The following is a 27,938-nucleotide window of genomic DNA, read 5'->3' on the forward strand; positions in this document are numbered from 1 at the left end:
TTGAGTAAAGGTCAGCACAGCATCAGTAAAAAGGAGTGGCAATCAGCAGTCTAGAATGGTCAGAGGTTAGTCTTGGGGTCAAAAATGACACAAGGTTGTGAACAGCCTGGTTCAGCCTCAGTCCATGGTGGCTACTCCATTTCATAACCACAATTTGGGACTACCAAAGCAAAACTGTTACAAATGGAGTGCACACATTAGCTTTAGCTGTCACTGTATGCAAATAGCAGTTTTGCAGCACAGACACTACACGTGTAAATGGAGCCTGAATAAAGATCCATGGCGAGAATGAAGTGGAGTAAGGTACATTCTGCTCGAATGTGGAGCGAATCACACCTCAATAAATAATCTGCATTAATCTACAAGATTAGCATCCAGGTGAAGTCAAAACTGCTCTGTACCAAACTGAAACTTGCAGAGTAAAAGGACTCCAGGAAACAGTAAAAAGTAGCTGGTTTTGCAGCATTTAATGTTTCAATAATGAGGAAAATGCAAGAACAGTTTGCTAGAAGTGACATTTCTGCAACACCCTTTTGAACTTTTTGCATCAGCAACGTTGGAGAGATGATCACATTTTGGATTTCCTCTTCAATCCAGGGCAGTTTAAAAAAACAAGTCACACTTTTTTACCCTGTTTTTTCCCCCACTGACCGACCTGTGGGCATTTTCAGCCTTTGTTCCAATTTCTGTTGCGTAGCCCACCGCAGTATTCGCCCTCTTCAACTCCCATGTAGTGATAGGCCCAAGCACAATTAAACTGTCACTCAGCATACCATTATGTAAAAATATCAGTTAATTCTTCAAATCAATTTTCTGATCAATTTATTTGTGAATCATAGCATTTGATTAACGAGCCTAAATTGAAATTGGATTCGAACTCAGAGAGCACAATGGTGTCACAGGTTGGGTTAAAAAAGGTCCATTGTGTACACGTTGCTAATAGAGCCAATGCAAGCGATCAAGCTCTAGTGTTGTTAAGACTACTGAAAAAACACATCAGCTCTAGACTGCGTGGTAGAATGATGGGTCTACCAACAAGCATGTCGAACACTTCACCTTGCATTGAGATCCAATTTCTAATCACAAAACCAATGAGATTAAAACTTCAGCAGCCCACACTTAAGCTTGCTTCTCAGCTTTCATTTTTCTAATGTTCTTCTGAAGGCTGTTAATGTCCATGTACAGATTGCGTTGAAGAACTGCTGACGCACAAATAAGGCTCCCTTGGATGGCTCCCATAAATCCACAGATAAAGACGTCCTGACCTGGAATGGTATGGGCAAGAGGCAAAGGAAAGGATTACACGATTGGAATGGCCTTTTCCCCATTTCTATATTTATGGTCAAGCTTTGTATGGAGATGGTAAAAGTTCACTTACTCAGCAGATGCTGAAACATTTGGCCGTTATTTTTATTATAAAACACACAGGCCGAGGACTTCCATTAGTATTTATTGTCCTTGAATAGAGTGGTCATTTCAAAAGGTTGTTAAATGTTGACCATATTGCTGCGGATCTGAAGTCATATGTAGGCTTTCTTGGTCAGTATAGCAGATTTCCTTCCCTAAAACGGTACAAGTGAACTATCTAACATCAACATGGTCACCATTAGGGATATATTCTTTTGAATTCCATATTTTCGCTTATTGAGGATGATCGCAGGATGAGATTTAAACTCAGTTATTTTTCAGTTTATCATAGATTATCATAGAATTTACAGTGCAGATGGAGGCCATTCGGCCCATCGAGTCTGCACCGGCTCTTGGAAAGAGCACCCTACCCAAGGTCAACACCGCCACCCTATCCCCATAACCCAATAACCCCACCCAACACGAAGGGTAATTTTGAACACTAAGGGCAATTTAGCATGGCCAGTCCACCTAACCTGCACATCTTTGGACTGTGGGAGGAAACCGGAGCACCCGGAGGAAACCCACGCACACACTGGGAGGATGTACAGACTCCGCACAGACAGTGACCCAAGCCGGAATTGAACCTGGGATCCTGGAGCTGTGAAGCAATTGTGCTATCCACAAGGCTACCGTGCTGCCCAATCTTTAGGATAGTAATATAACCACAATACTACAGTTCCCTGTAATTCCACCAAACCTCAGACTGTACATGTCATAATATACACATCAGTATGTGATGGTGCAGAGGCACACTGACTGACACACTGCAAGACCAATCAACACAACACAGCAGCCAATCACCAGTTAGGGCACGGTCACTATAAAGACAGAGGACACTAGTTTTCCCACTCATTCGGGATGCAGCCTCTGAGACAGACAGAGCCCGCAGTCAGTAGCACAAACATCCACCATGTGCTAGCAGTATAGGCTGGTCAGGTTAGGCATAGATCTTCAATCAATCTAATACAGTGTTGACCCACAGTGCAAGTATGTTTAACAGCTCTTAGTTAAATAAAATAGAGTTGTACTATTACAAGTGTTGGTAGCCTGTCAATGTTACTGCTAAGGTAAACGCAGTCTCCACAGACCAAGAGTACCCAACACATTACTGGAGAACTGCTTCTTCAAGCTGATTTCCAGTTTGAATTCAGCGGCCTATTTAGCTGGACTAGGATACCTTCCTGTTTGCAGTTCAAAACAGTCTATGTTAACATGATTTTGCCTGCATGAAGGTGTTAATTTCCCCTTGTAATTAATAAGGCTCAAGTTACAAATTGTACTGCACATAAAAAATATTAGGGCTGTTGTTAAGAACATCTTGAAGTGTTAAAATACTGTAATGTAGCTTTAAGAAGGAACATGTGGTGTTATAGCCAGGGCACATTTGGGTTCCAATGAGTCTAGCATTGGCAGTAACAGAAGCTGCAACCAGGTATGACAGAAGAATGGTCTAATGATGGGTCTCTGTTGAAAAAAGGATAGGAGGAAACCAGAGACACTTTGCATTGGTCAAAAATGGTAAATATTGCATACAAGCTAAAGGTAGATTGTTCTGGGAAGCATAAATATTCACATTGGTCAAGAATTGCAAATATGTAGTTAGAAAGTATGGATTGTGATGACACAGATGCACATACTTAGGCTGGATGTTGCAAAGAATACCTGCAAAAATAATAGGGAAACGTCACTAGGACTTTTGCACTTGCCAGGGGATAGCATTCGTCTCATGACACTTGCTGGGGACATTTGTCGGAAGAGGGGGTTCAGTGTTTGTTTGGAAGTTACCACTTGGGATAATGACAGTCAATGGGTAATTACCAGAAGTTGTGGATTGCTGTATGAGCCCACAGGTGACTAAAGTTGTCACAAGTTGGGAATTGCTATAATAATCCAGATCAGTATTAGGGCTAAACGGCCTTAAAAAAAGGAATTTTTTTTGTTAGAAAGCTGCCACTACCAGAGGAGGGAAGGAAAGAAAGAGACAGTGAAAGACAAGGATCCAGTAGAGTCAAAGAACTGAATTTTGCAGCCTTTCCTTCCAGCGTGATCTTCCAGTCCCGCCAATGGCAATGACCCTGGTAGAGATCCTCAATTGAGTTAAATGGTTATCGATTTGCTAAAATGGTGAGGTAGGAAACTTTGAAATTAATACATTAACTATTTGTACCCAATATATATATTCCTCAGCATAATTTCAAGGCCACAGCGATTTTGCAAATATGAAATATTCACTAACTTAAATTCAATGATAATTTGGGTTCCTGCTAAAAATTACAGTAAACTGGTTACAAGTTCTTTAAATATTGCCACGAACTCCAGCTTCCTACCTTCCTATTTAACAGTTGGCTGCAAATCAGTTTACAGCTGCCACATGTTGGGCACGATCCTACGGAAAGATTTCCAAGAGTGGTAGTGGTGAGCAGGAACTGCTCACTGCCACCAGCAAGTGGCTGGCAAAGCTATTCAATGTTAATTGGTCCACGTAACCTGGCTCTACACAGTAAATGAAGGTTTACCAGCCCCCACCCCACACCCCCTAACAAGGTCAAGCAGCACTTAAACGACCTCCAGTGCTGCAAGATGGCCAATGACCTACTGGGTAGCATAGAATTTACAGTGCAGAAGGGAGGCCATTCGGTCCATCGGGTCTGCACCGGCCCATACACAGAGCACCCTACCGAAGCCCACGCATCCACCCTATCCCCGCAACCCAGTAACCCCCACTTAAAAAATGTTTTTACACTAAAGGGCAATTTAGCATGGCCAATCCACCTAATCCGCACATCTTTGGACTGTGGGAGCAAACCGGAGCACCCGGAGGAAACCCACGCAGATACAGGGAGAATGTGCAGACTCCACACAGACAGTGACCCAAGCCTGGAATTGAATCCGAGATCCTGGAGCTGTGAAGCAACTGTGCTAACCACTGTGCTTCCCCACTATGCTACCGTGCTGCTGCATGGGCGAGTTGACCCCCATCACCAGGTTCACATTTTTCAAAGAGGAGTACGAATCGGCACCAACGTGAGCACTTGTTGGGGAAGCCGCTGAATGACAGAGGGCCATTGGATTATGGGGTGGCTCCTGTTAATTGTTTGGAAATAGGCTTAAGTGGTGATAATTGATTTCATGCCACACTACGGCAGGATTCCAGATGTCACCTGGGGGAGGGCAGATTGCATCGCAAACTGCTTCCCTGCACGGTTCTAGTTCTCGGCCTCGCTTGCTATTCACCAGCCTCGTTGTGATGAAGCGAGAGTGCTACAAGGCCGGAGAATCGCGCCCTTTATCATCAGCTGAAGTTACTAAATGGCATAGCAAAGATCCTTTTTCACTCCATTTGTGATTGAGGTTTAATTTTTTTTCTTTACAGACCATTGTTTACTGTAATCACAGTCTACTTCCATCCTCCTCTTTACTCCTGCCAGAAGTCCTCACCGTCCACTTTAGACCAACTGACCAGTGAACCCTCCAGCAGTCGAATATCTCAGTAAATTATCCTACTGCTGACAATTTAAGACTAGCTATATTATCAATTTAAAAAGAAAAAGCCGGTCCCTGTTTTGGACTCCAAATAATTTCTATTGTTGGATTTAGGATTACATACCTGTTAAATAAAGGTTCTTGACTGGCGTTTTTGCTCGAAAGGAGGCAATAGTTTCTGGCGCAAAACGTGACACATCATGACTGACACCGTATATTTCCCCACGTGAAGAAGCCAAGTAGAACTGATTTGTAAGAGGAGTTCCAACCCTAATGTACTCCATCTGGAGGACACAAATAAGTTAGCCAAAAGCAAACAGAAAATGGAAATGACATTTTGCACGATTTACAAGCAGATGTACATTTGCAAGAAACACCCAAACCAGGGAGACCTCCTGCCTGTGATGCCAATCTACAATGTAGCTTTTGACTCACAGCAAAATAATGAACCACGGCATGGCGGCACAGTGGTTAGCACTGCTGCCTCACAGCACCAGAGACCCACGTTCAATTACGGCCTTGGGTGACTGTATGGAGTTTGCACGTTCTCCTGGTGTCTGCGTGGCTTTCCTCCGGGTGCTCCGATTTCCTCCCACAGTCCAAAGGATATCTGGTTGGGTGGATTGGAGATAATAAAATTGCCCCTTGGTGTCCATGGGATGTACAGGTTAGGTGGGGTTATGGGAATAGGACAGGAGAGTTGGCCTAGGTGGGGTGTTCTTTTGGAGGGTTGGTGCAGACTAGATGGGCCACGTGGCCACCTTCTGCACTGTAGGGTTTACCTATGAAGACTCTACCTGGGGTTTCTAATGACAGACCTGGCAAACATACCCGGTCTTTAAGTTGTGGAAAATACTCGGTAACTTGGTCAGTTAATCTTCTGGCAATGCCCAGTTTTAAATTTTCATAGTCTTCGCCTCTCTTTTTCACACGTTCATCCTTCCATTCTTCAAACCACTCATAGCGTGCGAATGTCACAATTACCATAGTAGACTTCCCTAAATAGCAAGAATTAAATTACCGTTCAGTTACCAAATACAAATCTCAGTAGTTTCAGGTTCTTTTTAACAGATTGTAATTTTAAAAAAAAGATAGTCATGGTGATCATCTTGTTTATGCTATGCTCTTGAACGCTTGAAGCCACAAGTGTTGTTGCCTTGGGCCTAAAATCTTTCACTGGGTTGGAGAGATTAAGATTGTCTGATTTTCCAAAGTTGTGTTCGTGGTAATTCTCAAACAGAGTATAAAATCTGGCACTTATTTTAAAATAGCAAGGAATATACTCTTGGCTCCAAGTTTCTGTATTATCCTCTGATTTCCCCATAAAAAGTATCAACTTTACCTGGGATAGGTTTCCACGATTGTCATTCACTCTCTCTCTCTGGATACCTTAAACCAAGTGGTTGTTATTCTTCTGTAAGCTTCAATGTGGCAGCCAATCATGGTAACAGTACAGCTGAGCCTACCTTGTTCTGGGCAAAGTCCTTAAGTGCACACTTTCCAACATGGGCCCATAGAAAAAGATAAATATAGAAACTAAGAGCAACAGTACGCTACCCCTTCAAGCCTACTCCACCATTCAATATGATTGATCCTCTGTCTCAAAAGTCATATGCCTTCTTTTTCCCCATACCCCTTGGTGTAATAAAAATCAAAAACTTTGCCTTCTTGGATATATTGCGACTTGCCTCCACAGCCTCCTATGGTAGAGAATTCCATAGGTTCACTACCCTTTTGTGTTAAGAAATCTTTCTTCAGCTCAGTCCTAAATGGTGAACCCGGAACCCGAGATTGTGTCCCTGGTTCTAGATTACTATCATAATAATCAGGGCAAGACCCTTGCTGATTGCTCTCTCATGAGGTCAGGGACATCCAAATATCATTTCTGGCACTCCTAATGAAGTTTAGCACAAGAGGACATTGGATCTTCTGGTCTATTTTGGCTCCATTGCTTTTACTAAATGAGCTACTGAGGAGGTGGAAAAAAAAAAAAGAGATTGCAATGAATTTACATTTTAGATACACGTTTGCTGCTGTTTACCTGCATATCTATCATCCCAAGATGGGTCCTTAGCCGATGGAAAGGAGACAAATATTACAGGACACCCTTCAATGACATCACCTTTGCCGAGTGTGAAGTATTTATTGCACCTTAAATAATGACAAGAAAGTGTTAGAAAGCAACTAATAACCTTGTATTTTATATTAAAAAAAAGCAAGATCTTTAGCATTTCCTTCTTTCCATTTATCAAATCATCAGGACATTTCAAAGCACATGTCATGAAGCTTCTGGATTCCTCCAATGGGTTTTTCCATAGGGTAGAATGAAGGAAATGAATAGGTTAGGGATACAGGAAGAGTAACCCATTCAGCCATCCTTCAAAATAGATCATGGCTGATCTCCACATCACCTCCATTCACCTGCCTTTGTTTTATGTCCCTTGATACCCCTACATATGAAAAATCAGTCTGGAGAGCTTCAGGTCACCTCTTATGTATCCACAGCCTTTAGGGCAGTGATGGGCAACCTGGGCCAGCAGGTTGGCTGCACGAGTGGCCCTCCATCTCAGTGGGCTGCAAGATTGAAATTGGGCTTGTTCACGAACCAGGATCTTGAATAACGCCCAACATTTCATAACAAGTTATAGGAAATAAATGTTTGCTTGGACACAAGAGTGCACGGCTCTCACTGTCAATGTTGTGAGCAATAAGCACGCACCTCACTTCAGTTGCCTTGCTTTATGTGCGTATTACCAGTCATACAGGTCGGAAAAAAAATTATGCAGATGGAAACCAGAGGAATGTGGCAACCCTGCGCTTGGGCAATGGTCAACAAAATGTCTCATGGGCTGCACTCAGAGCCCAGATGGGGCTGCAAGTGGCTCCCTGGGCCGCAGGTTGCCCAGCACGGTTTGTGGGATGGAGTTCCACATCCCAGAAGTTGTAGGTCTGCACTGCCCTTGCAGATTATGCCTGATTTCCCACCGTCAACATCCAAGGAAAACCTCCATATGTTGCAGCTTGCTTCTGGCTTTCAAAAAATTGCAGGTTGTGCTGCACTCCAGTCTGTAATGTAGCCACCTAAATTGGCCAACTCCTGATTTAAAGAGGCGAACGGCAAAGGCTGGTGGGAAAGTCAGCCAACACAGGCAGAAACCAGCAGGTGCAGGTTTGCTGTGTATTTAACTCTGCAAAAGCCCAGACTGCATAGATACCAGCGACCATCAGCATAACAATGTAGCAGCCATCTACATACAGATGAGCAATCCCCAGGAACAATAGCAACATTTGGGACACTCAAAACAAAGCCAGACTCCCCGGTGCCAGCAAGAGCCAACACAAAAGAGGTTAACGGACACCTCAAGACCGCCCATCGATCAGGGAACCGCTCCAGTATTGGAGAAATTGAACCAAGCGATTGGAACAAAGTCCAATCACCTAGAACCAGGTACAGGGTCCGCCCTGAAAGGCAGGAAGCCCCTGGGGACTATAAAGTTAAGCCCCAAGTTCAAATTGCCCTTCTTGACCGGGTCACCCAGCAACGCGAACCAACATTGACCGTGACCGGTCCAACGGCCACCGAGAGAGTGTAAGTCTTAAGTCAATGCTCGCTAAGAGATAGGCGCTCCGAGCTATCAATCCGTACCAACTTCGAATCCCGCAGACTCGGAACCCGAACGAAAGGCCATTTGTTCCCCTGACCTGGTGGGCCAGTCCAAAGTTAAGTATAGGCCTGTTAGTCGTAGAAGTAGCATTTGTGCACGAGTAGTGATTACGGTGTATAACAAATGTGCTTTGATTTGAATTTCACTAATTGGTGTATTGAGTTATTGATCATTATGGACTTGAACCTCGTGGCGGTATCATAAAGATACCTGGCGACTCGAGAGCAAAGGTAATAAAACAAACAGAGCAATTAAACCAACCGGAAAGTTAGCAACAGTAATACAGGACCCAATTAGGTAATGGACAATAAAAGTTGATTACGTGAGAATGTATGTGGTGGATGGAGCTTATAGCACAGGGGGTTGGGGGGGGGGGGGGGGGAAAGAGACAAAAAAAAAAAAAAAAAATTGATCAGTTTGACAGAAACCAACAGTTATACACTCATGACAAATAACTTCAGTACTATTTGTTTGAAGCAGTAAAGGTGTTATCTGTAATAGAGGATTTCATAGAATCCCACAGGAGGCCATTCAGCCCATCAGAGTCTGCACCAATCCACCCTGCCCGATACCCATAACCCCACCTAACCTGCACACCAGGGACAATATACCATGGCCAATCCGCCTCCATAGCCTGCTCATCTTGGCTTGGAAAATGGTCAAGATTTTTCATTTCAAACCAAGTTTTTAAAAAAATCATGGAGACTAGAAAGCAAGTCTTCAAAACCGTTTGCATTATTGTTCCGGGAGTGTCAATGGAAAAAAAGATCAGACATGGAGGAAAGCAAAAATTGACCAAGGATTCACTTTGAACCCATTTCTTGCTGACTGGGAAGCCGAGCAAGAGAAAAGTTGAAGAGTGCGAAGATAAGCATGCATTCCAGATTTTAGAAAATCATTGCATCAGTTTTTGCAATTGCTTCCGATTTTAGGTGCATGCCTGTCCTTAGACTTTGGTAAGCCATCTTATTGAATTGCTGTAGTCTGTGTGGTGCAGTGTTGCTGTGTAGGCAGTTTGGGATTTTGACCCAGCAACAGTGAAGAAACAGTGATGTACTTCCAAGTCAGAATACTCCAAAGAAGTGCAGGTTAGGTGGATTGGTCATGATCAATGTGTGGGTTACGGGGACAGGACAAAGGAGTGGATCTAGATCAGTTGCGCTTTCAGAAGGTCAGTGGAGGCCAAATGGCCTCCTTCTGCACTGTATAGAGATTCCATGGATACAATGTTTGACTTGGAGGGAATTTGCATGTGGTGGCATTTCCATTCTCCTGATGCCCTTGTTCTTCTAGGTGCAAGATTCCGCAGATTTGGAAAGTAAAGATCATAGATGAAAGAAGCATTAGTTGGGGGGGGGGGGGGGGGGGTTCAATTGCAACAACTAGAGATACACCTGGCAGCAGGTGCAAGACAGGTGTAATACTCTAGAGTCCTGCAATATGGTTAGTTTACAAAATCAAATGCAATCAAATAATAGTGGGTGATATGTTAAGTAAGTTGGTTCAACATTGACTGCAACTGGATGCAGTGAAACTAGAAACAGGCTTCTGACACAGGAGATGGTCCAACACTGTTTTATTGAACTTCCTGATTGCTGTACATATCTAACTGAACCTCCTACTGGCTTGACCAGACTAACTCTACCGCATGGAGATAGTGCTCACTGGTTTGTGCACTCTCACTATCTCAGTAGCTGTGTCCTGTTGAGAGTCTTAATGCCCTGTGCGCTTTATAGTGGTGGTGTTCTGTCTGGTGATTGGTTGTTACATGTCATGTGTGTTCATTGGTTATCCTGGGTGTCAATCACTGCCTGTCTGCATCTCGTTATATACATGAGTGGATATTATGACAGTGGGTTCTCTAGCACTTGCTGTTATGTAACCAAGTTTAAAGCACTGCATTGACTTACTGCTCATCAAGGTTGTTCTCTTGAATTAACCAATAATTTGCTGCTTTCAATCCCAACTCTTCCTTTGAACCATTAAGACCAACAAATACGCTGAGTCCTCCCATTCCATGTTGCACCATGTTCAGCTGAGCCTGGATCTCTGTGGGGTCAACAGAATGATCAGTAACCATCATAATCCATTCAGAATTGTAGATTGTTATTTTCATGCTCCTGAATATCAGCATAATCATAAACAAGAATTTCTATGATTTTCAGACTAAGATTATTCTTCTGTCCTTGTGACTAGCTAAATAATCCTTAAATTTAGAGTACCCAATTAAGGGATAATTTAGCATGGCCTCCAGTGGTAGAGGTCTCCCCAGTGTGATCCTCTCCCCCGCAAACGGCGTCAAACCAGGTTCTTTTCCATAGATGTCACGCCCAATCCCCAAAAGAAAAAAAAAAAAAAAAAAAGAGGCGGGGTGGGGGGAAAGGAAGAGAGGGATAGTGAGGAAATCCCAGCAGCTGACGCTGTCCCCCGAACAGGGTGCATCAGGGTCAGATAAACCAGAGAGGGTCCATTCCTCCCAGCACAATTAAGCACCCGGAAGACAATTTAATCTTCAGGCACCTCTGCCACCATCCCGGACCTGTTTCTGGAGTTATTTTTGGGGCCTTCCAGTAACCAGGCGACGGGGCGGAGTAGGCATCTGCACCATCGCCTCCTGCTGACACAGGGCCCCGGGAGGAGCCCGAGGAAATCCTGCTGGTCGATGATCCCGGTGGCAGGATCAAGGCAGCCCCTGGGTTGGTTGGTGGGCCTGTGTTGCCTGCTGCACTCAAATGTGGTGGAGGATTCGGGCCCCAGAGGGAGACTGTCAGCCACCCAGTGTCAGGAGCACAGGGTGCACATGAGGCGCTCTGTAGCAGGGTGCAGTCTCACTCGTGCCTGGCACTGTGTCGCCCCTCATCCCCTCTGGGGGACCCCTGGAATCTGGCACATAAGGTTCTTTCCTGCCTCTCTAGATAGTTCAGGCAGTGCCCTATTGGGACCCCCCTCCACCAACACCCCAACTGCCTCCCTCCCCACCAGCTTCCTTTCCCCTCTCCCCAACCCCCCACCCCTTCTTTTCCCTTCTGTTGGTACATAGAAGAGGGTATCTTGTCTCTCCAGCACAAAGTTCCGATAAAGACTGATTGGAAATAGGTTTCAAACAGAAAACTGTAGACATGAAAGCTCCCATCAGCCTCCTTCACTACAATCAGTTTGTTATATTCAAAAGAGAGATGAATTCTCCACTAGACTGCATTTCTTTTGACGCGCTCCTTCAGCTCACCAAGATAGCAGAGCAATTCCAACGACGGCGGCATTTGATGTTTGCAAATCAGGACTGCTGGTGTTGAGCAGTCTAAAGTCCAGCATTACAACAACAGATCGCAAAGCATCAACGCGCCAGTTTCCCACAAGATAGTATGTGAACGAGCACCACTTTTAAAATAAATTAATTGCCAATTGAGCTTGTTAACATGCCAATTAACCCAAATATTTATCACAATGTGGTTGAGATGGACAAGCAGCAAGAGTGGGGCGTCTACCTTTTTACCAGATGTGAAGGGAGAGGGGCATATAATTTATGGGATTCACTGTGCACATTTGGGGCACCCACCCCCCAAGATACTATCCCCTCAGTGCCTGCTGCAAAGCCATCCACCATGCTCCCTAGGATGTCCAATCACTCTCCATCTAAAGATTCTCAGACTTAGTGGAGTTGGGGACCCATTGCTCTTGTCACACTGTGCTTGCACTGCCTGCTGGGGCTGGTAGGACTGCTAGAGGGTACTGCCTGGATAGGCTGCTCAGGAAATTATTGCTGCAGGTGGTCCACAAAACTGGCCGTTCCGTGATCAAGTTTTCCAATCTCGCTCAAATATGTGGATTTGCCAAAATATGATCCTGCCCACAACGGATGGAATTTACATTGCACGTCTTGCTGGATCTTGAGGTGTTGGGAGCTCGGTAGATCCCGGGAGCGGGCTCTCCCGGCTTTTAATTGGCCACGCTGCACCGCAGTGAGCTGATTTTCAGGCTCAGCATCGCCGTTGGATTGCACCATCAAGCATGGGATTGCAGATATAGTGCCTTGAGACAGACAGAAAACAAAAAGTTGGAATAAATGGGTCTTTTTCCTATTGATAGACAGTGACTAGGGGAGTACTGCAGGGATCGGTGCTAGGACCCCACGTTATATATTAAATGATTTGGATGGACCCCACGTTATATATTAAATGGTTTGGATGGGGGAACTAAATGGAAGTTGCAGATGATACATAGTTGGGTGGGAGGGTGAGCTGTGAGGAGGATGCAGAGATGCTTCAGCAGAGATTTGTACAGAATGGGTGGGTGGGCATATGTAGTATATTGTGGATAAATATGAGGTTATCTGCTTGGGTCACAAAAATAGAAAGGCAGATTATTATTTGAATGGGTGTAAATTGAGCTGGATACTCAGACCCATGTCCTTGTGCATCAGTCGCTGAAAGTAAGCACGCAGGTACAGCAGGCAGTAAAGGAGGCAAATGGCATGTTGGCCTTCACAGCAAGAGGTTGGAGCATAGGAATAGGGATGTTTAACTGAAATGGTATAGGGCATTGGTGAGGTCACACCTGGAATAGTGTGCGCAGTTTTGGTGTCCTTATCAGAGGAATGATGCTCTTGCTGTGGAGGGAGTGCAGCTGATTCCTGGGATGGCTGGACTGTCTTAGGAGGCGAGAGACAAAGTCAGTTAGGATTATATTAATTAGAGCGAGAGGGGATCTCATAGAAACTTATAAAATTCTAACAGGATTAGGAGGGTAGATTGAGAAAGAATGTTCCCGATGGTGGGGAGAGTCCAGAACTAGAAGTCATAAGGTAAAGAGGTAAACCTTTTAGGACTGCGGCAAAGAGAAATCTCTTCACCCAGAATGGTGAATCTGTGGAATTCGCTACCACAAAAATAAAGTGAAGGCCAAAACATTGTGTAATTTCAGGAAGGAGTTAGCTATAGCCTCCTGGGGCTGAAGGGACATGGGAGGGAAGAAAAAAAAAAAAAAAAAAAAAAAAAAGCGGCTCGATTAGGGTATTGATCTTGATGATCAGCCATAATTGTAATGAATGGCAGATGATAGGGCAGCACGGTGGCAGCACTGCAGTCTCACGGCTCCGAGGTCCCAGGTTCGATCCTGGCTCTGGGTCACTGTCCGTGTGGAGTTTGCACATTCTCCGTGTTTGCGTGGGTTTCACCCCCACAACCCAAAGATGTGCAGAGTAGGTGGATTGGCCACGCTAAAACTGCCCCTTAATTTGAAAAAATGAATTGGGTACTCTAAATTTAAAAAGAGAAAAATGAATGGCAGATGATGCTAGAGGGGCCAATTGGCCTCCTCCTGCTTCTATTTATGTTTCGATGTAACAATTCTGTGAAGCTTGTGACGCCAAGGCACAAGGATCAGTTGACCAAAAAGCTTGGTAAAAGAGATGGTTTTTTTGAGTGTCTTAAAGGACGAAAGCAAAGCAAGAGCTGTTGAGGAAGATATTCTAGAGGTTGGGTCTAGCCCACCGAAGGCATGAGCACCAATGGCTCAGCAATTAAAATTGTAGATGCACAAGAGGCTAGAATTAGCAGAGTGCGGATATCGCAGAAGGTTGTGGGGTTGGAGATTAGACACACAAAGGGCAGAGGCAATAGAGGGACTTAGTAGTGTGAATGAGAATTTTAAAATCAAGATATTGTCAACACGCACAATGATAGTGGAATGGGAATGTGCAAAAAAATACCAGCAGCAGATGCAATCAACTTAATCTTCTGATTTAGAATCATAGAATTACTACAGTGCAGAAGGAGGCCATTCAGCTCATTGGGTCTGCACCAACCCTCCTAAGAGCACCCTATCCCCATAACCCCACCTAACCTGGACACTAAGGGGGCAATTTTATCATGGCCAATTCACCTAACCAGCACATCTCTGGACTATGAGGAAGAAACCAGAGCACCCGGAGGAAACCTACACAGACCCGGGGAGAAAGTTTAAACTCCACAGAGACCATTACCCAAGGCTGGAATTGAACCCAGCTCCCTGGAGCCGAGGAAGCAGTGGCAACCACTGTGCCTGCCATGACTAACTGCACACATATATTGCTGTTTCAGTCAAACAGTTCATGGGCCAGAAAATAATGCGCAAAGATCACAGATCATAGAATTTACAGTGCAGAAGGAGGCCATTCGGCCCATCTAGTCTGCACCTGCTCTTGCAAAGAGCACCCTACCCAAGGTCAACACCTCCACCCTATCCCCATAACCCAGTAACCCCACCTAATCCCCATAACCCAGTAACCCCACCCAACACGAAGGGCAATTTTTGGACACTATGGGCAATTTAGCATGGCCAATCCACCTAACCTGCACATCTTTGGACTGTGGGAGGAAACCCACGCTCACACGGGGAGAATGTGCAGACTCCACACAGACAGTGACCCAAGCTGGTATCGAACCTGGGACCCTGGAGCTGTGAAGCAATTGTGCTATCCACAATGCTACCGTGCTGCATTGGATATACCAACAAGGGAGAACTGAGACACAGCCGGGAGTTACGTGCAGGTTTTATTTGTTTGTGCTCTTTATATTCTGTCGAACGAAAGAAAAATCCAATAGTCACACACCTGGTTTACTTTGAAGTTCATGAGGTAGCAATTTTTCATAGGTATTAAATATTCCAGCATCAGATATCACCACAGGAGCAAACAGATTTATTTCTTCCTCACCCTTCTTCACAGTCACACCTAGTGAGAAAGTGGAAAGTAGCAACAATTAAACCAAATACATTTTTACTGTCACCCAACGCTTGAACCAATGAAATCACACTTACCGCATGCCTGACCATCTTGATTTATTAATATACGTTGGACAGGTGCCCGCATAAGAACATCTCCTCCATTTTTCTTAATAATTGGGATTATGTGAAAGGCAATCTCACTAGCCCCACCCATTGGGTACCATGCACCTCTCTGGTAATGTTGGATGACTAAAGCATGCACCACAAAGCTGGCGTCTTTAGGCATGACTCCTGGAGAAAGAAAACATATTTGAAACAAAACAGCACAAAATGGAGGATAAACAACTGACGTACTGAATTCAAATTCTAAATAAAGACTGCTGCATCCAAAAATACAAACTATTGACTCAAATGCATGATTTACCTAGGTTTTAAATCAAGCTGTCGAGAGCCATGTTGACAATTTAGAAAAGGGCCACTTAAAGTACAAATGAGGTCTCAACATCAATGACACTAAGCAGTGACACAATGAATAAATTCAAAATAGGGTAGCCACATTGCATGTTCAGTTATTGACAGCACAAGGAGGATGTCAAAAGTAATATTTAAATTCATTATTTTTTACATTTTAAGAGAACCCAACATTTGTTTCCGATTAAGGGGCGATTTAGTGTGGCTAATCCACCTAACCTGTACATCTTTGGGTTGTGGGGGGTGAGACCCACGCAGACACGGGGAGAATGTGCAAACTCCACAGTGACCTGGGGCCGGGGTCAAATCCGGGTCCTCGGTGCCATGTGAGGGAGTGGGGTAGTTAATTAACGTATAAATAAACCTTTGTTTTTGCATCCTATCCTCACTCCATGCGATCACTGCGCGGAATCTACAGCTACAAAGGGGCAGCACAGTGGTTAGCACTGCAGCCTACGGCATTGAGGAACCGGGTTAGATCCTGGCCCTGGGTCACCGTCTATGTGGAGATTGCACATTCTGCTGTCCACGTAGAGTTTGTACATTCTCCCTGTCTGCATGGGTTCCACCCCCACAACCCAAGGGTGTGCAGGGTAGTGGATTGGCCACATTAAATTGCCCCTCAAATTGGAAAAAAAATTGGGTACTCAAAATGTGTTAAAAAAGTAATAATCAAGTGAGACTCGGGCGAACAAGAAATTCCCAGTGAGTTCAGATCGAGCCATCACTTATAGTAGATTAATTTTAGTGAAGTTTGAAGTAACAGAGGAAATAATTTATGAAGTGGTCAAACTAAATTATGTTGAATGTCTATTCATAATCCAACAGTGTAGGCAGGATTATGTATTTATATTAACATAAGAGAATAAAAACTTATTAAAGCAGCAGGAGTAGGGTCCCTCGAGTTTGTTCGGTCATTCAGCAAGATATGGCTGCCCTCTTACCTCAGCTAAAGCTTCCAACATTATCACCATATCCATTAATTATTGAAAGTTTCTGTCAGGGATCCAAGTTAGGACCAACCAATCCTAAGTACATGTGCATGTCGAGTTGAGAATTAAACGAATGGAATGGTTTAAGGTACCTGCACGTCCGGGATTGTGTGATGGGGAGGCACAGTCTTTTCCTGGGTTGCCGCCCCTAGGGTTGCAGGATAAGATACTAACGAAGGAGGAAATTGGGGAAGGAAGGTGCCAGAGGTCTACAGGGAGCTGATGGATTGGGAGGGGGCTCTAGTGGGGGATAAAACACAAGTGGGAGGAGGAGCTGGGAGGGGAGGTGGAAGCCAGGGTATGGGCTGAGGTCATGCGGAGGGGGAAATGCATCCTAAGTGTGTGAGAGGCTAAGCCTCATTCAGTTTAAAGTGGTCCATAGGGCACCTATTACGGTAGTGCAGACAAGCAGGTTCTTGAGGGGGTAGAGGATAGTAGTGGGCGGTGTGCGAGGAGGCCCGTCCATGTGTTTATGAAGCTGAAGGGGTTCTGGCAGGCGTTTGTGGACATAATCTTCCGGCGCTGGGGGCGAAGGTAGCCCAGAGTCCAGAGGAAGCGATATTTGGGGAGCTGGAAGACCCGAAGTCCAGGGGTTGAGAGGCCGATGCTTTGGCCCAGATAGCCCAGAGACAGATCTTGCTTGGATGAGGGGAGTAGCCAAAAAGGCAGGGTTGTGAGAGAGTGACCTGGTAGAAAGAAAGGAGAAGGTCAAGTCTATCCTGAGGGAGTCGGCTGATGGGATCGCTCGGAGGTGGAAACAGTTCATTGACTTCTTTGAGGAGGATTGAGGAGTCAGCAAAAAAAAAAAAAAAAAAGTCTTTAATGTTATGTTTTTTTTCTGCCGATTTGTTTTCTAACAATGCCCGAATAAAATGTTTTTTTTTTTTTAAAAAAAGAGAATCAAATTATAATTAGCACGAGACCTGGACTGGCCCAAATTTCTTTAAACATGTGTTTGCAGCATTTGAGCAACTTGGCAGATAATAAGGGACAGCTTTTCACAACTGAAGCAGTGGGTTTGAGTTGGGAGATTTCCAGACAGGGCAGACTCACCTCAGTTTAAAATGGCCCCATTAGACCAGATCTCTGTTCCAGGAAGGCAAGGGTAGGATCGGGTCAGGCACTTGAAGCTTGGAAGCAAAACCTTGGCAGTTTGAGAGCTGGTTAGAAGGATTTCCTCAGTTCTTTGTTCCTCCTGTTTTAGACACAGGTAGACCCTCCAGCCGCAGCCATTTCACCCTCGCATGCCACCCACAAGCCAGCTTCATGCAAACTCATACCTTTCACCCAAACCACATGCCACTTCCATATCAACTTGTCCCCACACATGCCCATGCATCCACATGCCACCTCCCTAGTCACTCAGCCAGAAGAGCCATGTGAAGATTTAAAACAAACGTCTAATGATGTAATTAAATTCTTAATTCGACTTACTCGATAGGGGAGGAAAAAAAAAAAAAAAAAAAAGAGAATCCCATTCAAGAGGTTCGTTCAAAACTTTAAGATAGAGGATTTGGATCGGCACAGGCTTGGAGGGCCGAAGGGCCTGTTCCTGTGCTGTAATTTACGTTGTTCTTTAAGCCCCTCCCAAAACTATCTTCTAGTCATTGGCACATGAAAGACATATGGGGCACGATTCTTCGGAAATATTTCCAAGTGGGTTGGCAAGCGTGAATTGCCACGGGCTTCCCGGCACTCAGCCCAGCGAGGCCGGCAACACAATTCAACACAACGTTAGTTGGTCCACTTAATGAGGCCTCAAAGGCTTCTCGCCACAAATGAAACCTCTCCAGCTGATCGACCCCCGCTAACAAGGTAGAGCAGCACTTACTCAGCCAACCCCAGCCAGCGCACCGAGGAGACTAGCCCCAAGATTCAGGGAAGGCACCCAGATGCAGTGGAGGCCAGGAGGGACAACCTGTTCCCCGGAGGGCGAGTCATGAAGCAGCCAGTGTTGCCTGGGACAAGGTGGCAGCAGCTGTGAGCTTGGGGAGTGTGACCAGAAGGACTGGCCTTCAGTGCCGAAAAGAGGTCACCTACACCAGACAGCACGAATGCTCCCAAAAGGGAGCATTCACCCCCCCCCCCCCCTCATGCTACCCCCAACCCTCCCTCCATCTTCAATCCCCCCTACCCCAACCCTCCCTTCGCACGCCCATTCCCACGACTGTGAATCACATGTGGCTAACGATGCCCTCTGTCGCCTCTGGAAAAGCTCTCCCATAATAGTCAGGAGAGGGCCCAGGCTAGCGGAGGTGAGCCGGACTTCCTTAGCTCCTTATGAGGAGCTTGCCCTGGAGGTGACCGAGGACAGGGCAGTCGCCCATGCGGAGGCTGGCAGACACAGCAGAGGTGAGGAACCACCAGGGGGGGGCCTGTCAAACGAGTGTCATTATTGCCTTACTGACTGACTGATCACTCCCACCTGACCACATGTCCATTTTCCCCGCAGGTCCTCCAGCCTCCCACGAGACCACCTTGGAGGAGAGCTCCGAGGATGCAACCCTTAGTCGTGGCACAGCTGTCATCACTCTCTACCAGCACAGAAACACAGCTCGTGGGACAGGTTTCTGGGGCAATCTGATGAGCACCACACTGCTGATGTACATCAGGTGGAGGAGGAACCCTCAGAGTGACAGCAGTTGGAGGGCTGCTGGATCCCAGGACCCAGCAGGGTCCCAGCCAAATGCAGAGCCAGTGGTACCTGGAGCTGATGGGGAATAACCGTGACATTCAGAAGGAGATGTCAGCGTCACACCAACAGATCCATAGCCACAGCCACTTGGAGTTGTCCCAGAGGCTATGGGCGCAGGTGGAGTCGCTGGCAATGCTTGGCACCAAGGCCAAAACTGCTAGGGTGGCAACCACAATGCACAGTCTAGTGCACAAAATCAGCACCCTTAGCGAAGGTGTCCCAAGGCGTCGCGCAGTTGGTCACGGTCATGGCTGAGGGTCTCGGCAAAATGTCTAACTCTCTGGGGGGATGTCACTCAGTAGCAGGCTGACCTTGATAAGGTTCGACACAATGGTGTGGACCATGGGGAACCGACAAGGCTGGCAGAGCCAGATGTCGTCGGGGCAGCCAGGGCTCGAACCAGCTGTCCCTCCATCCCAAGGTGAACCCCAGGGCCCTAGGGTCCCTGACCAGGAGGGGGTGCTGTTTGCCAACCCAGACCCATCCCATTGAGTGGTGATGGTGGCCGCTAGCTCTCCCGAGTTCCACCCTTGAGGAGGCCGTATCCCGAAATCAGCACACGGACAAGGTAGCACGGCTGTGGATGTGCCATTGATAAGTGCAGAAGGAAATGAAATGAAAAATGAAAATGATGCACACCAGGGGCATCGAAGGCCACGGGAGGTGGTAAGCAGCTGCTGCCTCCACCTCTGATGTGCATCCTGGGGAAACACCTAGATGTTACTGGTAGAGCTAGGAGGGCCAAGCACATTGAGGATCACGAAGGACACCATTGGGTGGTTGGGGAATTTTAAAACACATTGAATACCTGTGTGCACAACCATGATGCCTCTCGTCACTTTCTTCTGCAATGCAGGCTGACCTCCGATCCCTTGGCCCATCTCTCCAGGCTGCCCCCTCCCTCCCCGTGGCACCCACTCAGCTGTGTCCCATCCCATGGGTGTTCGGATATTGGCTGATGGATTTGCAGTGCTGCCTCCCACGGTGTTCAGGAACAGTGTTTCCGGAGGCCTCGGCAGTTGTTGGGGAGGGGGGGGGGGGGGGGGGTTTATTGGTGGTCTTTCATAACTTTCTGTAAACGGTCAGTAAAACGGTCTTTCGCAGAAACCAGAGATAATTGCAGCTTCTGGAACTCAGCCAAGCGCGCACACACGCACGCGCTGTGTGGGGGTTCCCCATCTTGTAAAATATTCCATCTGTTGCAAATGAGGGCAGGTCATCTGCTTTCAGGTTCCACACGTCATTTAAAAAAAAAGTCTGTACATCTTTCCTGACCTGTGAAAATGCCCCAAGTGTCAGTTCCCAAAAGATTTCATGGCAGCTGTGTTGGAAGGCTAGTTTCTGCCCAAATATCACTGGGTTTCCAATGGTTAATTAAATTTTGTTCCAGCTAACTATTTTTTCATAAATGGCATGGTTTCAAAAGTGGCCAGCAGTCTTTTAGTAGCTGCTAGAGTTGGCCACGAACAATGAAAAGGTATAGAGAAGAACATTTTCAAAATTTATTACAATATATAATTAGTAGCCAAACAAATTTAAATTTAAGAAAATTCATCACAGCAGCAGTGATTTATTTGCATACCACCTCTTGACACATTCCAATCCAAGGTGAATGCAGTGTCCATGAGTCATTAGCACAGTGTCAGTGAACTATGTTCATACTGTGAATAATAATTTACAGAATTTTAATGAGTTTGAAGGACCCCTAAGGCAGAGATAACCAAACAGAAGATGCTCTGCATGCTGAAGATAAACTTCAACGCCTAAACAAAAGACATTGAAAGTTGGCAATCATCTGCTTTCTCATTTGTTTACTCAGCACATGTAGCTGGGTGATGATACATGGTGTGAAAACGGATCTCCGGGGGTAAGGTGGGATAACCCATTTATCTCAAAGATACAGAAACCAGCCCATTAAGCAACACTTCATGGCAAGTGTTGGCAGCATGGGGAGGGAGTAAATAGGCAAGTTGTAGTTGTAGGAGATTCTTTTATCAGGGGGATAGATAGTATCCTTTGTGAGCAGGATAAAGAGTCCCGCATGGTATGTTGCCTGCCCGGTGCTAGGGTGCGGGACATCTCTGACCAGCTTGAAAGGATATGGGAGAGGGAGGGGGAGGATCCAGTTGTTGTGGTCCATGTCGGTACCAACAACACAGGCAAGTCTAGGAAAGAGGACTTGTTTAGAGATTTATAAAGAGCTAGGATTCAAATTAAAAAACAGGTCCTCAAGGGTCATAATCTCTGGATTACTGCCCGAGTCACGTGCAAATTGGCATAGGGAGGCAAGAATAAGGGAAGTTAACACGTGGCTGAAAGAGTGGTGTGGGAAAGAGGGGTTCCTTTTCATGGGACACTGGCATCAGTTTTGGGACAGGGGGGACCTATACCGTTGGGATGGTCTCCACCTGAACCGAGCTGGGACTAGTGTTCTGGCGAAAAGAGTAAATAGGGTGGTCAATAGGACTTTAAACTAAAGATTTGGGGGGGGGGGGGGGGGGGGGGGGGAAAGTCAGGGAACCAAGAGGTGAAGTAATCAGTGGGGAGCGTAGCTGCCTAGGAATACAAAAAAGCACGAAAAGACAAAACTCAGGAGAGGTTACGATAGTCCCCATCCCACAAAATATGACAGTGTATGGAAAGGCTCAGTAAACCAAGGTCACCACACTAAGAAAACAAAAAGGGACGGTCAATAGAGAATTAAAGGTGCTATATTTAAATGCGCGCAGTGTACGGAACAAGGTAGATGAGCTTGTGGCCCAGATTGTGACTGGCAGGTATGATGTGGTAGGCATCAGAGACATGGTCGCAGGGGGTTCAGGACTGGCATTTAAACATCCAGGGACTCACAACCTATCGAAAAGACAGGGAGGTGGGCAGAGGGGGCGGGGTTGCCTTGTTAATTATGAAATTAAATCAATAGCACTAAACGACATAGGGTCAGATGATGTGGAGTCTGTGTGGGTAGAGTTGAGCAACCACAAAGGCAAAAAACCATAATGGGAGCTATGTACAGGCCTCCTAACAGTGGTCAGGACCAGGGTCACAAAATGCACCACGAAATAGAAAGTGCATATCAGAAAGGCAAGGTCACAGTGATCATGGGGGACTTCAATATGCAGGTGGACTGGGTAAATAATGCTGCCAGTGGACCCAAGGAAAGGGAAGACATTGAATGTTTACAGGAAGGCTTTTTGGAACAGCTGGTGATGGAGCCCACGAGGGAACAGGCCATTCTGGACTGAGTGTTATGTAATGAGCCAGACTTGATTAAAGATCTTAAAGTAAGGGAGCACTTAGGAGGCAGTGATCATCATATGGTCAAATTCAATCTCCAATTTGAAAGAAAGAAGGTAGAATCAGATGTAAAGGTGTCACAGTTAAATAAAGGTAACTACAGGGGCATGAGGGAGGAACTGACGAAAATCTACTGGGAGCAGAGCCTAGTGGGAAAGACAGTAGAACAGCAATGGCAGGAGTTTCTGGGAGTAATTGAGGACACAGTAGAGGTTCATCCCAAAGAAAAGAAAGGTTATCAGAGAGGGGGGATTAGGTAGCCATGGCTGACAAAGGAAGTTAGGGAATGCATCAAAGCAAAAGAGAAAGCCTATAATGTGGCAAAGAGTAGTTGGAAGGCAGAAGATTGGGAAGGCTACAAAAACAAACAGAGGATAACAAAAAGAGAAATAAGGAAAGAGAGGATCAAATATGAAGGTAAGCTAGCCAGTAACATTAGGAATGATAGCAAAAGTTTCTTTAAATACATTAAAAACAAACGGGAGGCAAAAGTTGACATTGGGCCGCTCCAAAATGACGCTGATAATTTTGTGATGGGAGACAAGGAAATAGCTGAGGAACTAAATAAGTACTTTGCGTCAGTCTTCACAGTAGAAGACATGAGTAATATCCCAACAATTCCGTAGAGTCAGGGGGCAGAGTTGAATATGGTAGCCATCACAAAGGAGAAAGTGCTAGAGAAACTAAAAGGTCTAAAATTGATAAATCTCCGGGCCCAGATGGGCTACATCCTAGAGTTCTAAAGGAGATAGCTGAAGAAATAGTGGAGGCGTTAGTTATGATCTTTCAAAAGTCACTGGAGTCAGGGAAAGTCCCAGAGGATTGGAAAATCGCTGTTGTAACCCCCCTGTTCAAGAAGGGAACAAGGAAAAAGATGGAAAATTATAGGCCAATTAGCCTAACCTCGGTTGTTGGCAAGATTCTAGAATCCATTGTTAAGGATGAGATTTCTAAATTCTTGGAAGTGCAGGGTCAGATTAGGACAAGTCAGCATGGATTTAGTAAGGGGAGGTCGTGCCTGACAAACCCGTTAAGAGTTCTTTGAAGAGATAACAAATAGGTTAGACCAAGGAGAGCCAATGGATGTTATCTATCTTGACTTCCGAAAGGCCTTTGATAAGGTGCCTCACGGGAGACTGTTGAGTAAAATAAGGGCCCATGGTATTCGAGGCAAGGTACTAACATGGATTGACAATTGGCTGTCAGGCAGAAGGCAGAGAGTTGGGATAAAAAGGTTCTTTTTCGGAATGGCAACCGGTGACGAGTGGTGTCCCGCAGGGTTCAGTGTTGGGGCCACAGCTGTTCTCCTTATATATTAACGATCTAGATGATGGGACTGGGGGCATTCTGGCTAAGTTTGCTGATGATACAAAGATAGGTGGAGGGGCAGGTAGTATGGAGGAGGTGGGGAGGCTGCAGAAAGATTTAGACAGTTTAGGAGAGTGGTCCAAGAAATGGCTGATGAAATTCAACGTGGGCAAGTGAGAGGTCTTGCACTTTGGAAAAAAGAATAGAGGCATGGACTATTTTCTAAACAGTGACAAAATTCATAATGCTGAAGTGCAAAGGGACGAGAGTCCTAATCCAGGATTCTCTAAAGGTAAACTTGCAGGTTGAGTCCGTAATTAAGAAAGCAAATGCAATGTTGTCATTTATCTCAAGAGGCTTGGAATATAAAAGCAGGGATGTACTTCTGAAGCTTTATAAAGCATTAGTTAGGCCCCATTTAGAATACTGTGTAATTTTGGGCCCCACACCTCAGGAAGGACATACTGGCACTGGAGTGGGTCCAGCAGAGATTCACACAGATGATCCTAGGAATGGTAGGCCTAACATACGATGAACGTCTGAGGATCCTGGGAATGTCGGAGGATCCTGGGATTATATTCATTGGAGTTTAGGAGGTTGAGGGGAGATCTAATAGAAACTTACAAGATAATGAATGGCTTAGATAGGGCAGATGTAGGGAAGTTGTTTCCATTAGCAGGGGAGACTAGGACCCGGGGGCACAGCCTTAGAATAAAAGGGAGTCACTTTAGAATAGAGAGGAGGAGAAATTTCTTCAGCCAGAGAGTGGTGGGTCTGTGGAATTCATTGCCACAGAGGGCGGTGGAGGCCGGGACGTTGAGTGTCTTTAAGACAGAAGTTGATAAATTCTTGATTTCGAGGAATTAAGGGCTATGGAGAGAGAGCGGGTAAATGGAGTTGAAATCAGCCATGATTGAATGGTGGAGTGGACTCGATGGGCCGAATGGCCTTACTTCCACTCCTATGTCTTATGGTCTTATAAGATGACCTACCCGCCACTCCCAAATATGCATTCACCACCCTTTCATCCACACATCCTGAAATAAATCTGTCTAATTCATGGAAATGGAAAATGCTCACTTTACTCTGCTTTGTTTGCATTTAATTTCGAAGAGCAAACCATGCGCAATATTAGAATTAATGTAATTTAAAATTATTGGGAGATTAAATATTCCAACACGTTAGTTCCAAATGTGCACAAAAATGCTAAATTCAGCTATCCCTTGTTTTATGCAGAGCTTAACATAAAAAGCTAAGAGAGTGATTTTATTTCAGCAGCTGGTACTTCAAATTGTGTTTTTTTTTTTAAATAAAGAGCAAAATCCCAAAGTAGTGCAAAAGATTCAGGGCGTGATTGGCACACTGTTGCACCTGCCGCTGATCTCATTGCACCAGGCGCAAAACCACATGGGAGTCACCCCCGATAATCATATTTATAATGAGCCAGGTCTGGATCTCACAAAAAGATAGCAGGAAACACACTGCCAAACTCACCTAGAATGACAATCTTTTTTACAGTGGCGGCTCACCTCAACTGCACACCTGGAGGTCGTGAAGAGGCGCCTTTGAAGGATGTTAGCAGCTTTGTGATGATGACTCTTTTCGGTTTCAAGTTTGGAAGCAGTATAAATTGCTACTGCCCTTGTGCTATTGCATGTGGTTAGTTCACGTCCGGAAGTCATACGCTTGCTATTGTATTGTTGCTGTTTCTTGTTTAAGGCAGCCCAGTTTGCTTCAGAGGCCTGCAGCAAGGAAAGGGAGGGACTTGGCACCACGTGGAGGTGGATACCTGCTTCCGGTGGCTGTCAAGATAACCGCAGCCCTGAACAGCAATACCTCAGGATCATTCCAGGGCTCGAGCAGGGACTTCCCAACCAACAGCCCACAAGTGCATCCATTTGTCTGGGCAGCTGACTATATAAATTTTGGGCAGCATGTGGCACAGTGGGTTAGCCCTGCTGCCTCACTGTACTGAGGTCCCAGGTTCAATCCCAGGTCTGGGTCACTGTCAGTGTGGAGTTTGCATAGTCTCCCAGTGTTTGCGTGGGTTTTGCCCCCACAACCCAAAGATGTACAGGGTAGGTGGATTGGCCACGCTAAATTGACCCTTAATTGAAAAAAAATGGATTGGATACTCTAATTTTTTTTTTTTTTTTTTTTTAAACTATATAAATTCTGACTTGGATCAAGCCCAATAGGATGCTCGGACAGCAGGATTCTCCACAAGTCGCTGGGTTGCCCCAGGTCCAGGGAACAATAGATGGGACACAGGTCACCTTGCACACACCAGGGCGTCAGGGAGTGCCCTTCATCAACAGGAAAGGGTTCCACTCCCTGAACATCCAACTTGTGCGCGACTACCACAAGATGATCATGAATCTGTGCATACTTCCCCAGGAGTGTGCACGACAGCTACATCCTGGGGCAGTCAGTGATCCCTGACGTCTTCGAAGGACACCCTAGATGACCGGTTGGCTCTTGGGAGGATAACGGGTATGCGCTGAAGACCTGGCTAATGACGCCAGTGCGAGGCTGAAGATGAAGGTGCAGACCAAATATAACAAGGCCCATGTGGCCACCCGGGCTGTCATTGAGCATCAGACTGCTCAAACTGCAGTTCTGATCGATGGTGATGCATTGGTGCACTGCAGTTCCCCCCTCCTTGGAGGGTTGCCTGCTTGGTGGTGTTCTATTGTACCCTCCACAACCTGGCACAGCAGCAGGACGACGTGCTGGAAGTGGAGGAGGAGGAACATGCGGCCACCTCCAAAGGGGAGACATTGGACTGACGGGCTAGAGGACAAGCACGAGAAGGACTTGCAGTACCAGCCGGAGGATAGAAGACAGGCGGTAGCGGCGAGGGTCCCACGCTATAGTCTGACTCCCTGTCGGTCTATCTGCTAAGTGCACGCTCATGGCCATCACCTGTACATGGTAGAGCCTGGGGTGGGGTGGGGGCAGCAAATCCAGGACCACTGTGCCGGGGGGGCTGTGGCATGGGAATGGAGGTCAGTCAGTCCGCATTGCAGAATAATGTGCCAGAGTCTTCACGTCATACAATTGTGACCCCCAACTGCCCCTAGCCCAGATGGTGCCACCACCCTCTCCATTCTCCTCTCCACCCCACCGATCTCCAGTGCCCCGAGTGATCCCCCAAGTGTTTAACCCTCCACAATCTGCCATTACATCTAGGTGTCCCCAGGATGCACTCAGCAGTGGAGCCAGCCTACTGCTTACTGCGTCCCATAGCCTTGGATACCTCCAGCAGGTGTCCTCTGGGGCCAGCCCCAGAAGACCCTGGTCCACTTGCCGGCAGCACATGCCCTGCCATGCCACCATGTTCTGAATGCCGACTCAGACGTGTAGTTTGGCTGGGGGAGAAGGAGACTCGTGGGAGCTGATGGAGCCCGCCACCCCGTAGGGAGGCTCCAGGTTGGCATCCAGTGCTCCCTACTCCTGGTTGGTGCCCAGAGGGCCCTGGGTGTCTCCTTGGAACAGAGGGGCAGCTGGATGGAGCTCTGGATGCCCCTGCATCATTTGGCTCAGCCACACCTGGAAGCTCCTGTACGCCTGCACCATGGTGTCAATGCTCTCAGCAGGCCATGCTCTGCAGTGCCTTGCCAATGTCCTCTTGCATCTGGGACATAGTCTTCAGTGATGGGACATGCTGTGAAGCGTCTCAACTATATTCACCTTAGTGGGACATGCTCTCCAGCTCCACCTGATGGTGGGGCATGTCTCCCAGCGATGAACATGCTCTGAAGCGCCTCCACCGACACGTCGCCCAGCGACTCCGACATGCTGCTGAGGTGCTCAGCCATGGCCGTCACCAACTGAGGAATGCCTTGGACACCTCCACTTATGGTGCTGACGTTGTGTTACAGGGTCTTTGCTACAGTCACCACCCAAGCAGTG

At 46.3% G+C, this 27,938-nt stretch overlaps 1 protein-coding gene across 1 annotated transcript in view; it reads right to left on the reverse strand.

Moving 5' to 3' along the window:
• Positions 1-441: 441 nt before the first annotated feature.
• LOC140398487 (all-trans-retinol 13,14-reductase-like) overlaps positions 442-27,938 on the reverse strand; it is a 40,678-nt gene continuing 13,181 nt past the window's right edge. The window contains exons 5-11 of the mRNA XM_072487227.1: positions 15,354-15,551; positions 15,148-15,267; positions 10,469-10,607; positions 6,935-7,044; positions 5,725-5,891; positions 5,018-5,177; positions 442-1,265 (exon numbers count right to left, since the gene is read on the reverse strand). Of these exons, the coding sequence (XP_072343328.1) occupies positions 1,120-1,265; positions 5,018-5,177; positions 5,725-5,891; positions 6,935-7,044; positions 10,469-10,607; positions 15,148-15,267; positions 15,354-15,551 (1,040 nt within the window). The 3' untranslated portion in view covers positions 442-1,119. The remainder of the gene's footprint in view (positions 1,266-5,017; positions 5,178-5,724; positions 5,892-6,934; positions 7,045-10,468; positions 10,608-15,147; positions 15,268-15,353; positions 15,552-27,938) is intronic.

This window comes from Scyliorhinus torazame, chromosome 21 (genome assembly GCF_047496885.1).
Source record: "Scyliorhinus torazame isolate Kashiwa2021f chromosome 21, sScyTor2.1, whole genome shotgun sequence".
Lineage (NCBI taxonomy): Eukaryota > Metazoa > Chordata > Chondrichthyes > Carcharhiniformes > Scyliorhinidae > Scyliorhinus > Scyliorhinus torazame.